General features: G+C 57.9%; 1 protein-coding gene across 2 annotated transcripts in view; it reads left to right on the top strand.

Moving 5' to 3' along the window:
- Window positions 1-14,908, top strand: part of TAFA5 (TAFA chemokine like family member 5) — a 266,659-nt gene that overhangs the window by 222,581 nt on the left and 29,170 nt on the right. For both annotated transcript variants that reach the window (XM_014793298.2, XM_014793299.2), the window contains exon 3: window positions 982-1,109. In XM_014793298.2, the coding sequence (XP_014648784.1) occupies window positions 982-1,109 (128 nt within the window). The remainder of the gene's footprint in view (window positions 1-981; window positions 1,110-14,908) is intronic.

Here is a 14,908-nt window from a genome sequence, read left to right as displayed (position 1 = left end):
GGTTGGCGTTTAATCTGAATGCCCAGGCTTTCCAACTGGAATACCCTCCTTTTTTACGGATCCCGATTTTATACAAGTGCGGCCAACGCAGTCATGTGTGCGATTAGAATTACGTACACTCTGTCCTAATTCAAAAAACCACCAGTGGTTCTTTTGAGATTCGTTTAATGACACTTAGGTGCATACAATCCACATTTATGTCATTATGAATTCCCTGCTTCTAGTGTTTTCCGTCAGAGAGGAGTCTCCAGGCCACCCATCACCTACAGCCACAGGCTGGGGGTGGGTTCCCGGGAACAGAGAAGCTCAGCTGTCTCTTGCCTGGAAGAGATTGGGTGGGAGTCACTGTGCTAATCAGGGGCTCCCTGGGGTCTCCCTGCTCCTGTGACTGCACCTCCCTCCCCTGGGGTGATGACAGGAACTCAGGGTCCTTAGTCTTTGGGTCCTGAGGTCGCTGGCACTGGAGCGGCCTCAGGTCAGCCCCGGGGAGGGCCGTGGTCACTGTAAGACCCACTAGAGAGTCAGCCTGATGGTGGCCTGGGCTGCACACTTCCTGGGGACCTCACTCCTAGCGCTGACCCCAGGCCCCCAGATCCCAGCCTACGCGTGGGCCACCCTTGTCACGTCTGAGGGGTACCCTGACCGGGGGCACCCCTCCTGTTGTCCTTCCCTGGTTGTCAAGTAGAATCCAGACAAAGGAGAGAACTAAGTTGTCCCCTCCAGGAACGGGCCGTGGCTGCTCCTCCAAGCTGTCTGCAATGCCCTCGGTTACTGCTTGCTGAGTGGCCAGCGGCAGAGCCGGACTTGGGCAGCGAGCGCTCAACTGGGAGATCAGGGGGGAGCAGCAGCCTGGCCAGGCCACCCCGACTGACACCAGGCACTGCCCCCGGGCCTTCCTGTCCCTGATGCCTGGCACCGAGACCCAGCACTAGGAGTCGTCCCGTGTCCCAGGTGGCTGACCGCTCTCTCTTCTCCCCACAGCGCGCATTATCAGAACGAAGCAGTGGTGTGACATGCTCCCTTGTCTGGAGGGGGAAGGCTGTGACTTGTTAATCAATCGGTCAGGCTGGACGTGCACGCAGCCTGGGGGCCGGATAAAGACCACCACGGTAGGTACCTGGCTCCCTTTGCTTTCCTGTGGGAGCACCGGGAGGGTCAGTGGGCCTCGGGTGGGCACGGAGCACACGAGGGGAGGTGGACCCCACGCCTGTGATGACGGGGACAGCTGGAAGCTGGTCGCTGGCTTCCTCCTGTGGAGAGGCCACCAGCCCCCCCCCCCCGCCCTCCCCAACCTCCTCCCCACTGTCAGAATATGCTCTGGGACCAGGCGATCTCGGGCTTTCCTTGGAGCAGTGACATCAGATTGGCCTCTTGAAAAAATTGCTAAAACAGCCCCTCTGAGTTCTCACAAAGAGGCTGTTGGGGCAGGAAGGGGGTAATCACGGGTGGATTTTCCCCTGGTCCCGGGGGGCCGTGGCCCCATCTCTCTGTGTAATTCCTGGAGGAGACTCAGACGCCAGCAGGGCTTTCCAGAACCTTCCACAAGGGCCCCAGATCTCCCTGACTTAACATTCCCATGGCGTTGAGGTGGGACTCATGGTCAGGAGATCATAGCCCGCTCCAGTCCTCGGCTTTCTGTATTAACCTCACGAGGAAGAGCCTGGACTAGGGACCACAATCTGCCAGTGGGAAGTGGAGGCCGCCCCCGTGGACTTGGCCTACAGAGCGCCCAGTGCCCATCCTTGTGAACTTGGTCCCGGCAGGGCAGCGCCGGCTCCGTAGGCTGCTCCTATCGCAGCGAGAGCCTTGAGGAACCAGCCTTCAGAAGAGTGGTCTCAGAGGTGGGCCTCAGAGCCCCTTTGCCCGCTCCACCTCCCGGTTGTTGGGGAGCAGTGTGGGGGCAGGTTGGTTTACTTTCTACTGTAAAGCCATGAGGCAGGCCGGGCCGGCCATCGGATTTCTTGAAGGCCTGTTGTGTTTGTGGGAATTTGAACAATTCAGCCTTTCCAACAGCCTCTCCTTCAAAGGCCTGGGCCTGGCCTGGGAGCGCCCACCCCAAGCGCGGCTGTCCGTCCATGCGGAGCATTGACGGCGGGCTGGAGTGGGCCGTCCCCCGGCCCGCCAGGTGTTGCAGCCGCCCCGTGCGCCTGTCTGAGCCATCAGCTGTGCTTGTTTTTCCGTGTTCAACACGGAAGCCAGTGATCCTGTCCTCACACCTGTGAAGTGTGCTGGGATCTGCGAGCTCATTGCCTGCCACTTGCCTCACACTCCGAGGGGGTGGGCGGGCTTCTGAGGTGTGGCTGCCACCTCCACCAGCATCTAGGAGGCGGCTGACCCTTCTAGGTGCCCGTCTGTGTGCTGTTCTGGAAAGAGGGAGACCTGAGGACAAGCAGACCCCTGGTTGGCTGGGGCCGCCATCCCCAGATCCGTGGGACCTGAGGGTCAGTGTGTGGACGCCCAGCAGGGCCCAGGGCAGCCCTGCGTGCAGGAGTCTTTTGAATGAACACCCAGAGGAGGCGAGACCTGGTGGGTAGGCACCAGACCGCCTGCCCACTGCAGTGTCCCTTTGCAAACTTGTCTTGTTTTCCAGCCGGGGAAAGCCTTCCACTCCCACATGAGAGCCCAGACGGGTGCTGATGTACCGAGCACCTAGGCATACTGTGGTCCCTACAAGGACACAGGCCTGGAGGTTAGGAAACCTTTGTCCTGACGAGGCCTCTGAGGCCTTGAGGGACCACGGACAGGTCACTGTCCTTCTTTGGCCTCGGTGTCCACCACTATCTCAAGGTGGCCGTGCGCCTAGGGGTACGGCGGGGTGGTCAGGCTGCACTTGAGGCCCCGCATGTGTTCTCACAGGCGAATGGGGCTTCTCGTCTCATCAAGCCCACGAGCCTTCCCAGCTCCCTGCACTCGGCTCCCTGCACTCTCCCCCATGACCCTCGCAGGATCTGTGGGGACGGCTGCATGGGGCAGGGGCACCAAGCACCCTGTCCTGCGGCCCCTTCTGCAGGCCCAGCCCCACCCCCCCACCACTGCCCCTCAGTTCCTTAACCCACTCAGAGAACCTTGCTGAGGCTGGTGCAGACCCTCCTCCCATTTGGCCCCGCAGGCCTGCGAGCTCGGACAATCATCTTGGCTTAAGAGCCGTGCAAACTGCAGCCGGGAGAGGTTGGTGACACAGATGGCCTGGTGGTCAGGAGGCTTTGGAGGGGGGCGGGTTCCATCTGCTGGGTTTGCCCAGCTCAGAGGCTGGCCCTGAGTTTGCCTGAGCCCCATGTGTCTCCTGGCTCAGAAGACACATTCTCTGACCTGCCCGCCCCAGAGGGCACCTGGCGCTGTGACAGGTGCACAGGCGGGTGTGTCTGCTGGCCCAGGTGCCGCGGGAGAAGCCCGTGGTCCAGGCGCAGGAAGGAAGCTGCAGCCCCCGTGCACATCAGGGAGAGGGGCTTCCTCTAGGGGTCCTCAACTCCCCTGGAGGGGACGGCACCCACACGTGGAGGTACTGCCCTGCTTTCAGTGGGCGGAGCATGTGCAGGGAGCTCCGCCACCTCTGTCCTACGCAATGGCCCGTGGTGTCATATTTCACACCTTGACAGATCCAGTTAAGTGGCTGTGTGATGACTCCAGGGGACCCGGGGGGCTCCTTTATCTTCCCTAGAGTCTGCATTGGGGCTCTGGCTCTAAAAGAACCTCAGCCCTTGGTGACCTGCTTTAAAAGCTTCCTTGTAAGGTGAGCTGAGTTCTGGACCCCAACACCACATAGTTGGAACACGTAATCCCACTTGCATGATGGCATCCGGATTCTCTTCTAGATTAGCACTGCGGGGTTTCACATTTTACCGTAAATTGGTCTTCTGTGAAGTGGGCTTTAAGAGACTCATGTGATGGGCCCCGTGATTGCCAATTCCAACCCAGCTGCCCATTCTCAGCCCAGCCCCCTGCAGCCACAGCCACGGCTGGAAGTGGCAGTCACCTCATCCCCGTGTTTCCCACCAGACTGTCAGCTGCTTGAGGGCAGGCACTGGGCCTTATGGTCCCCAACCCCACTCCCCACCCCAGGCCTGCATAAATGTGTGGATCGACTGATCAACTCATCACCTGAATCCAGGCCGCGGACATGAGCTGCAGTTTGCGTTTCCTAGATCACTGCTTTTCCAAGTGCAGGTCGTCACCCCATTAGTGCGTCGTGAAATTAATTCAGTGGGTCATGATCAGCATTTAAAAGAAGGAGGAGGCAGTAGAATGAGAATGTTTGAGTGTGTCCGTGTCACAGGGTGACCACTCATGCCCACGGTCACAGCACGAGGTGCAGTTATGATCGTATGCAGTGATGATAAGCTGGAAACCTCCTGTCCAGGGGGTACTCGGAGGAGGACCTGGCATCTGCGGTGGTTTTCAAGGCACTGCTTTCTCGCTCTGTCCTGCTCTGTGGATGTTGGTCTGCACTGGGCAAAGTGACCAGAGTGGACATTGCAGGCTCTCCCCAAGGTCAAAAGCAGCATCCCCTCTTAGGCACCCCCACGAGGGGTCCTGCTCCCTGGAGCCAGGCTGTGAGCTGACGGTCACCCCTGCAGCTTTCCACCCCTCAGCCCTGCCAGGCCGACTCTGCCCCTCACAGCAGGTCTTCCTGAGCAGGCAGAAGAGGGAAGGAAAAGGCTGGAAGTCGGAAGTGGGGAGTTTGGGCCCACACAGCAAGCAGAACGTCTTCCTGCCAACTCGCCGCCTCTCCCCGCAGAGGTTAGCCAGCTGGGGCTGCACACCGCACGTGTTAGTGGTGTTCAGGAGTATTCTGATCTGTGCTCACTCGGCCACAGTTTGTAACCTTTATATGTTGCAAGATGCTCCACTGTGAGCTGCTGTAGCATCTCCTAAATCAGAATAAAACAGCCAGATTAAAATCCGTTTTTCAAATTAGCTATGAAACACTGCATTTGGATACTGTAGTGCACGAGCACCCCATTGTGGGGGGCAAGGAGCGTGCAGTGGGATGTCTGTACAGTTCTGTTCAGGAACCTGGGTCTCATGGAAGCTCTTTACACCAGAGCATGCTTCCCCGAGAGCGGAGACTCCGGGAGGAGGCCCGAACAGCAGCTCCCTCTGATCGTGTTTGCGCCTGGACGTCCAGATTCTGCCTCGGCCCAGACGTCTCAGGAGCGCACCAAGGCGAGACGTGGATGGCTCCCCAGGGGTCTCCGTTAGAGGAAGGGGGCGCCCAGGTCTGCTTGGTGCCCGCGGCCCAGCCAGCGGCCTGCTGGTCAGCACCTTTCACTTCTCACATCTGGTCATAACCTGGCTGCCGACGTGGCTGGGTGGCCCTGCTCCAGCCTGCCAGCTGGTTCTGGAGGTCGGTGCTCACTGCGGACTGAGCCATGCGACGTGAAGGCCTCTGGTGGGTTTCGTGTCCCTTATTGTTGCTGAGCGCTCCCTGAGCCTCGTGCCAGAGAAGAATCACAGCTGAGGGACTCTGGATCTTGTAACACTAACGCCAAGGGTGGAGGGACTTCCTGGAAACCAGGAGACTGGGTGAAAACTGAAGTCCTGCGCTGTGAGACCCTCTCAGCTCCTGGAGGCCTCGGTCAGGACACGGGGGCTTCTTTCTGGGGAACTTACTGCGTGAGTTTGCTGTGGCCGCCATAACAAGTGACCACACAGTTGGTGGCTTCAGCAACAAAAATTCATTCCTCTCAGTTCCGGAGGCCAGAAATCCAAAATCAAAGTGTCTGCAGTGCTGTGCTCCCTCCAGAGGCTCTAGGGGAGGACGCTTCCTGCCCCTTCCAGCTTCTGGGGCCTCCAGGGGCTCCTGGGCTTGTGGCTGCATCCCTCCAGTCTCTGCCATCACGTGGCCGTCTTCCCTAGCCTGCGAATCTCCCTCTCGTTCCTCTTATACAGACACCAGTCATTGTATTTGGAGTCCACCCTAAATCAAGCGTAATTTCTTTTCAAGATCCTTAGCTAATTACATCTTAAAAAACTCACTTTCCAAATAGGGTTATATTCTGAGGTTCTGGGTGGATCTGGTGAATTTAGGGGGACCCTACCTAACTTACCAAGCCCAAAGCACAAACCTGGGTATTGTGCATTGGGCTCCAGAAGCTTCTGTGAAGCCCACCATCTGCCCCTCGGTTCTCGAGCACCATGCTCTCCACACGGGTAGAAGGCAAAGGATCACCGAGGAGAGAGGCAGAAACACACCAGAAGTAAAACGACCCGGGACCTTGGAGAGACAGGAGCACAGCGGAGGACAGAAGAGAAGGAGCACAGACAGACGGACAGACAAGCACAGTGAAGCCAACACGCAGTACGAGGCGTGAGAGGCTGTGCCAGGACGCAGGAGGACGTGGGCAGCTGGAGGTGGACACACGTACTCTGCTCCTTCTAGAAGGGGGCATCCAGTCCCCCTCACTCGCGGCCGGCCTTCATCACTCGCTTAACTACTAGAATGGTGTGGTGGGGACCTGTGGGGACCTCCAGGAAGCTCTGGAACACTGGATCCCAGACCCCGGCCCCATGTAGGACGTTGCATCCCCCTGAGGCTGCTGTGCCGAGGAGCACAAGGAGAGCCCCGGGGCCACGTGAGGAGAGAGAGGTGCCGGCCAGCCCCCCGCCGTCCTGTCCCCCACTGACTGCATCATCCCGCCAGGCCCAGGCATCCCAGAAAGCAAAGGAGAGGTGTCACCCCAGCCCCCGGAGTCCCGGATTTGTGAACAGAGACTATCATGGTTGTTCTAAGCTGCTGATTTGGAGCACCGTTTGTTACACGGCCGGAGATCACTAGAATTAAAGGAGCGTTGGGGAGACAAAACACTTTTGGAAATTACATATGTGTGTGTGCGTGTGTAACAGAATTTGTTAAAAATCTGGTAGGATGTTTGGGATGTAAAATTAAGGAAACATCAGAAAGCCAGAGAGTAGAATTGTTGAAAAGAAGTAGGAAATAGGAAAGGGAAAAATAGAAGATCAATTCCGAGGCCTGAAGAATCTAAGATCCAAAAATAGAGAAAAATGAAGAAGAAATTATCAAAGAAATATTTTCTAAAAAAATTTACAGAACTCAGCGACGTGGACTTCCCATGTGAGCGCTCACCAAGGGCCGGAAATGAGTGAATAAAGACCATCCTCGGGCGGATCAGCATGAGATTTCAGGCCGCTGGAGATGAAAAAAAAAAAAAAATTCTAAAAACTCAGAGGGAAAAAAATAGGTCACGTACAAAGACTCAGACCTCAGAGCGCCTCTAGCTGCCCAGCTGAATCGCTCAAAGCCAGAAAACAGCAGCACCAGAGGCCAGAGTGTGACCCTTGCCCTGGAATCCCACACCAGCTGAGTGGGCCATCAGGGGTGAAGGGAGATGGCTGAACGGGGATTTCACAGTTGGAGGAGCAGTCCATCCGGGAGAAGGGAGATTGTTGTCCCAGAGTTCCATAACTGTGGGAATCACACGTCCGGGGTGGAGGGAGAATGTGCTCTCCCACGGGTGCGCCCCACTCTTGATCCTGTGCGCCCATCCTCAGGAAGATGAGGAGGAAGGGAGCCCCGGACAGCCGTGGAGCAGCCCCCAGCACAGCCCACTGCAGCAAGGGAGGGTCTCCATGGAGGAGCTTCCCCAAGGGAGGGGGCAATAGAAGATGCTTCCAGCAGGGTTGTGGGTAAATTCCAAATGCATAGGAAATCAAGCCGTGAAATAACCTGATGAATTCCCAGGAAAGCAAAAAGGAAAAATAATCCCAGGAGACTCCATGGAAATTTCCAGGTTTGGGGCTTGATTCAGCATTCCTTCCACGTGGTTTCCTTCCCCCGTATTGATGAAGCCCCTGTTATCTGTGGGTCACTCTGGTTGCTGTTGGGGACGTCCAGGAACTCACGAGATGGACACCAGCCCCACCTCGTGGAGCCTCACGTGGATCGTCGGGCACAGGCTTCAGGGAAGGGCGGCTGAGCCGAATCAGGCAGGAGATGGTCGGGAGAGAGGGTCCACCCAGGCCCCGTCCCACGGCCAGCCCCTGAGAGATCCTGGCTTCTTACGAGTTCAGGAGGACGGGACATCACCAGAGTGAGTGAGGCAGGGCCCGGGGGCTGCATGGAAGATGCTGGAGTCCATTCTGAGCGCACTGCGGGCCACAGAGTGACTTGGGGAGTGACACAGCGGTCTTTGCCTTTGTGAGGCCAGCTTGGGCCGTGGAGTTGAGGTCACTCTGCCAGGACAGGGCAGGGCTGCAGATGAGACACGGTGGTCCCAGCAAGTGGTCCCAGCAGGAGCAGAGGGACCGCTGGGTCTGCAGGGTATGTGAGGGGACAGGGTGACGGACGGTGTGGCACGGGGAGTGGGGAGAGGTGGGTGTCAGGATGGACTCGTGATTCCCAGCCTGATTACTCCCGTGGATGCCCGTGCCACTTCCCGGCCTGCACACAGCAGACAGAGCCACGCGGCAGCGGCCGTCAGAGGTCAGAGGGGCCAGGGCTCATTGAGGACAGAGGGAGGCCAGTGTGGTGGAGCTCCCAATGTCCATGTGAGGCTGTTTGGAGGCCCCCGAGCAGGGAGGGTGGTGACTGTGGTCTGGAGGGAAGTCAGGTGCGATCCTCCGCCGGGTGGCTGACCACACGAGCGATGAGGGGAGGAGGTGGTGTAGCCGACCTGTGCAGGCCCTACTGTGCGCCCTGTGTTTGCCCCAATCCGAGCACCCACCAGGAAGCCTGAAGTTCGTCTCCCTCCCCAGAGCACAGCCAATCCCGGGCTCTGGGGCTCCTCTCCAAGGCCCATGGGTCACCCAGAAATTCCTGCAGCCTTTCTGATGCTGGCGGCATTAGGGCCTCTGCAGCGCCTGGGGGTCACATGTCCCCAGGTTCCATTCCCCTTGTGAGTCCTCCCACTTTGTCTTTTGCTGGGAACATAGCTCCCTCCCTGCTCAAGGTGGCAAGGGGCTCCTTCGCCCTCAACTCCAGGACTTGGGGGAACTCTGGGTGCAGTTTGTCACGTCTCCTTGACCGGCCTCGCTCTTGTCACAGCTGGAGGCCTTCTCTCCCGTCCACCATCTTGCCGTCCATCCATCCCAGCAGCCGGCGTGTTCTGAGCGTTCCTCTTTGCCGGGCCCAGGCCAGCCCACCCCCTGGGCACTGGGAGCCGCAGGCTCTGTCCCCAACCTGAAGGAACACAGGTTTAGTCCGTTTCCTGAGCCCAGGGCTTCAGGGGTCTGCAGGGCTCCCTGCTGGCTGTGAGCTCCTGCAGGCAGGATGAGCCCCACCCCGGCCAGGAGGGCGGTGCCTCCGGGAGGTGTTTGGTTGGTCTCTGCTCTCGAATGAGCCATCCCAGCAATTAGAAGCTTTTATCGCAGGGCTGAGCCTCAGCTGCCATTCCACTTCTCATTCTGAAAACCAATAAAAGAAAAATGATTCTGAGCCCCGAATGAGGCGGCCTGGGGCTTTATCGACCAGAGGCCACAATCGGCCGCCATCTGGCAAGTGTCCTTGTCTCCTTTGGGAGGAGGGCGACCACTGTCCCTGAGGGTCATCTGGAGTTTCCATCATCCTGCCAGGCCGGTGTGCTGGACCCCCAGCAGAACCCCCGCCCACCCTGTGAGCTGAGGGCCTTCCTGGCCCGCCTGGCATCTGGGGCTGCTCATTTGCCACATCCTCCTCCTGGCGCAGCTGGTGGCTGGGCCAGTTGGCCTCACTGTGTGGGGAGGGCTGGGGCTCATCCGCCCCCCAGAGCGCCCACCTCAGCAGACAGGACTTCCTCCTGTGAACATTGCCACGGGCCGGCCTCTGCTGCCTGCTTCTCCTGTTTCAGAGACACACAGCCTGGGCATCTTCTGAGCTGGTCCCTGGGTCCAGGTGGCACACTGCCTCCTGGGAAGGCACCTGGAACAGAGAGATGATGGCAGGGGGGAAATTGGGGTTCCGTGTTGATCCGGTTACCCGACAAGCAGATCTGGCTGCGTCACGCCTCGTCCCCTGCTTGGGGACCTGGGATGCAGTTGAGGAAATGGGCCTGCAGGGGTCCACGGCCCCAGACACGATGGTGCCATCTTCCTCGTCCACATCAGGCAGGTCAGCAGAGCGCAGGGACTGAAGATGAGGTGCAGAGAGCAGGGCTGGGGCTCTAGGGAATTCATCAGCCCTCAGGAAGGGACAAGGGGCACCACTGGAAAATCGCAAGTCCAACTTGTACCCTGTAAGAAGCTCCTGCCTCAGACGCAGCGGGTCCCCGAGGAGGGAATTAGTGAACGTTCGTGATGCTTGTATAACAGAATTACACATCTCCACGTAAGGACAGAGGGATAACAGATTTGCCTCTCACGGACTAACGGGATTTTCACCTGGAGATTTTCTGTTTGAATCCCACGTGCAGGAGCGTGAAGCTGAGCCCCTTCTGTCCTGAGCGTGCCCACGAGCACTGTGCTTCCGGCACCTGCTCAGGGCTCCCCACTCCTGCAGCTGACGCCAGCTGGAACCACGGCTAGGAGGGCTCCTCAGGATGAGATGGAAGCTTCCTGTCCTCCGCTGAGGGCTCCGGCCAGCAGAGAACAACGGGAGACTCCCCCAGTCGCTGCACGTGGGCTCGGCCTGCTTTTCCCCGGGAGAATCCTTGATAATGTCATCCCTCTTGATCTGGGTGCCGGGCTCTGCGCTGTGTGTCTGTGCCGCGGGGCCACCCCTGCCCCTTGGGAGGATCAGGGGGACAGAGGAGGAGCCGGCTGTGCTGTGAGGTCTGGGGCTGAGCGGCCCCTCGGGCAGGGCTCAGAGGCTGCCGTCCGTCACCCAGAGTTTGATGGGATGGTGTTTACGGCAGGTCCTGCAGGAGCCCAGATGGCGCACAGAGTGTGGACTGGGTGGCCGGAGGAGAAGGGCACCTGAGCTGGGGATGAGGCGCGGTAGTAGAACCCGTGAGAGAAAAACCACCCGGGAGGAGCGGGAGGGAGAGGAAACGCCTCCCTTCTTACCACCAAAGAGCGGGGATACCGAGAGAGAGACGAGGTGGCCCCCAGCCTGAGCCGGACGCTCCTGTCTGCCCTCCAAGGAGCACCAGGGAGTGATCTGGATCCTCCGAGATACGACGTCCTCCCAAGGACAAGAGGCTTTGGTGCAGGAGGTCGTGGGATTAAAGTGTCTGGAGAGAGAGAGCGGACGGCGGGGACTCACCCAGAAGTCACTCCGTCTGTACGGTGAACTAATCCTTTCTCCTGCACGAACAATGAGGAACACGGAGCCATTCCTCTGATCCCTGTCTGCAATCCGTTCTGTGTTCTCTTGAATCACGGCTATTCATCACCACAATAATAGCTGGGCATTTTAATAGATTCTGTGTGTAAACAGAAACGTGCACGGCCAGCGCGGCACCAGCTCATATTGTGAGCAGTGACATTCTTCATTTTCTAGGCACAAATGAGCCCCGAAACAAAAAAATTGGTTTGACCAAGCCCACATTATTTCTGTCGGCACTTCTGGCCAATTTCGTAATGGGAGACATTACCCGCTGGTGGCTGTTGACAGTAATTGTGCTGCATTAGTCTCAATTTTCCTTAAAGCAGTTGTTCTTTGATTCTTTTTAAATACATAAATGGTGAATAGTTCAAACGAGAAGACGCGTGCCCAGTGGGGAAACCCGGCGGGCAGGGGGCGAGCCCACCGTGATGGGGTTGGGGCGTTCCTGATGCCAGAGATGACCAGCAGCCTGCCGAGCAGACTGGGTTGGGGTCAGGGTCAGGATTACGATCAGGGATGAGCCCCAGCATGAGGTGTGGGAAGCTGAGCTCTGACCCGTCGTCCATATCTTGGGGGGCCTTCTCCTCGCCCCTGCAGGGCAGCTGGGTCACATGACCAGCACCTCGGTGTTGCAAGATCCCCTCCCCTCCCGCCACCTCTGCTTCTCTGCCCCTGCGTCCCTTTTTGGCTGCAAGATGGGTGATGGAGATGCGGAGATGAAGGACATACGGCCCTCAGATCTCAGGGAGCCAGCGGCACCCCCACAAGAATCCCCAGAAGGGCTGCTTTTTGGTGCCAGTTGGGCCTGTGAAGATGGTCATTGCTTAGAAGGAGAAGTCAAAAGTGTTTGCTGAATAAATAGATGAAAATGCTCACCTCAGGTGGATGCCGGCCCGATGCCCATGTCCCACAGTCAGGGCAGGGCAGGGAGGGGGCCTTCTGGCCGAGACCGTCCTCTATCCTTACCGGGGGGTCTGGTCCAGCAGGGTCCGCGTTCTCCCAAAGTTCTGATGACTTACTATTGATGATGCTAGTGATTCTGAACCTGTCACAGAAGTGAAGCGTGTCCCTTAGTGGAGTCAAATGCCAGAAGATGTGGGAGGGAAACCTAATGCTATCCCCTGACACTGGGCTTGGAGGTGAGGCCTCCACACCTTTGTCATGCGCTGGGCATGTTTTCTGGGCAAACCACTCCCTTGGCCTGGAGGTTATCTAGAGAAATGCTGCTCACAGTACAGGCCACAGAATGTTCTGGAAAACTGCTTCTGAGTCCTGCCCCAGACCCCTGGCTGTCGGTGCCCCTTGTAACTGTCTAGGCGAATGGGCGCTTGCACCACGCTCCTCAGGCCACGTGGAGACCCATGTGGACACCCACATGAGACCCTGGGACCAGGGACCCAAGTGGCCCCTCGGGGCCCAGCCCCGGACAGCCCACGAGTGTGTCTGACAGGTGCGCTGCCTTTCAAAGCGGAAGCTGGGAGGAACTCTTCCTGATGGGCGGGGGGCTCTGAGATCTGAGAATTTCAAATGGTCCTGAATCTCAGCAATCCTAGAGGATGGCTGGGGCCCCGCCTCAGACGTGGGACGTGTCCCATCGAGGAACCTTCAGAGAACAACCTCGCTGAACGGGACAGCCTTCTAGAGCGAGTGGCTGTGCTGCCACCACCACACTGCCCTTCGCAGCTGGCCCGCCATGCTGGGGACACAAGTGCACAGCCATGGGCTGTCCAGGGCCTGTCACCCACCCTTACCACGTGCTGAGAGTGCTCTCGAAGTGTCGGGAGTAAACGGGGTCCCTGGGATGTGAGCGTGCCCTTGCATCCTCCCAGCACGAGCATCCTCGTGCCGAGCCTCTGATAAGGGCCGATCAGGTCTGAAGTGATCCCGAGTTCCCATGAGAGCTGTTTAGTTTAGTTCTGTTTTCTGATTCCAGGTTTCGTGAACGTCTTGGGCAGAAGGTGTGGGCAGAAGACTTGAAAGCGTGTTTTCCTCCTGTCGCTCTAATGCGTCCTTATAATCTGCAAACGATATGGCCTAGTGAGTTATTTTTTCATAAAGGACAAAGGTAACTTTGATCCTTCTAGACAGCACTGTGAAAAGTAAGACCCTGTGTGCACGGCGCCCCTCCACCCGCACCCACGAGCCTGCCCCTCATCCCAGGTTCTGGCCACGCTGGACCGGTGCCCATGTTGTTGTGTCTTTGCGCTCTGTCTTCTTGGTGTGCCCAGGTGTGACCCACTGTTCCCGACCCAGCTCCGCCAGCCGCCCCCTTCTGAACAGCTCCTGTGTGCCGCAGTGGGGATGAAATATGGTATTTGGCTCAGATGCTTGTTAACGATCAGTCTTTAAAAATGAAATGGAAGGATCCGCGTCTCAATCCCAATTACTTTAAATGTCACCTCCCCATTAAACTGGAGATATACCAGTGATGTAGGAGCTGGGACGGCATCGACACCAGTGTCGTCCTCGGCGCAGCTCTGTCACCAGGTCCCCCCACCCGTCTTCTCCCAGAACCAGAACATAAATCTCAGGCTTACCAGGCATCGTGTATGACCGCACCTGCCAGCGTGACAGGCCCTGTTGTGGGGCTGCCGTCCTTGCACTTTCTGCTTGGGGTCACCCCACAGCGGTGACAGTCGTCATGCACACTTGGCTAGGTGAACTTGTGGAAGCCACTTTAGTCTCTCTGGGCCTCAGTTTCCTCATCTGTAGAAGGGGTAAGGATGCCCCCAGGCTGACCTCACAGGGTCTTAAGGTGGTGGGAGTCTCTGTGTAGGTAAAAGGATTATTTTCCTCGTGTGGCATCTTCCAGAATATTCTGGAGTGCTCACACTCCCAAGGGCTGCCTCAGGATGAAGCCATACACTGGGCCCCTTCTGGGAAACTTCCTGTGCATCTGGTCATTGGTGCCATGCAGCTGGGAAGCCCCAGGGTGCTGATTGAGTTGCTGCTCTCTCGGTTTTGTTGGGTCTTTGGTTGCATCTGGTCTGTGTAGTCGTGTTCCCTGTGGCTTCAGGTTTCCGATGGACAAGGAACAGATGAGAAGGAGATTGCAGCTTCCTCTCCCCATGACCTTGGCCGTCCGTGCCACGAGGACACAAGCTTCTCCTCTCTTTGGAGAAGAGAGGAAGAGTCTGGCTCCTTCTGCCAAGTCTGTAGAGAAGTGGCTGTGGCTTCTGGATTAATGTGGCAGCAGATTTGCTATGCTAGCTGCACAGCCTCTGCCCAGCTTCCGATTTCAGATATTTTTTTGGAAACAGGAGCAACTGGCAATGGCATCATGACTTAAAGGAAAGTGGAACGCGGGCTGAGGGTCTCATAAAATCCCCATGAGAGCATTGCCAGGGCAAGTGGGAGGCACTCTCCTGGGATGCCCTGCTTTATCCTCTGAGCCCCGCCTCTGATGATGACCTCCCAGAATGCAGGAAAAGCCTGTGACTTCCTCCTCGTGCCTGGGCCTGACCCCAGGACCTGGAGACTGCTGCAGGAATCAGAGAACCAGCAGGCAGGGTTGGAGACCTGCCCACCCAGGAGTGCTCCCCTTCACACTGTGCAGACTCCACTCCCAGCAGCCCAGTAAGGAGAAGAGGTGGGTGAACCTCACTGGAAGGGGCAGAGTTAGCGGGAAGAGCTCTCACCTGGGGCAGGAGAAAGCAGGAGGGCCGGGGCCTGTGTTATCCACTCAGTTCTCTTTCTCAAAAGCGCATAAAC

The sequence above is a fragment of the Ceratotherium simum genome, chromosome 25 (assembly GCF_057802395.1).
Source record: "Ceratotherium simum simum isolate JZ-2026a chromosome 25, ASM5780239v1, whole genome shotgun sequence".
NCBI lineage: Eukaryota > Metazoa > Chordata > Mammalia > Perissodactyla > Rhinocerotidae > Ceratotherium > Ceratotherium simum.
The sequence above is the reverse complement of the archived record's forward strand: the minus strand, read 5'-3'. Positions and strand labels throughout refer to the sequence as shown.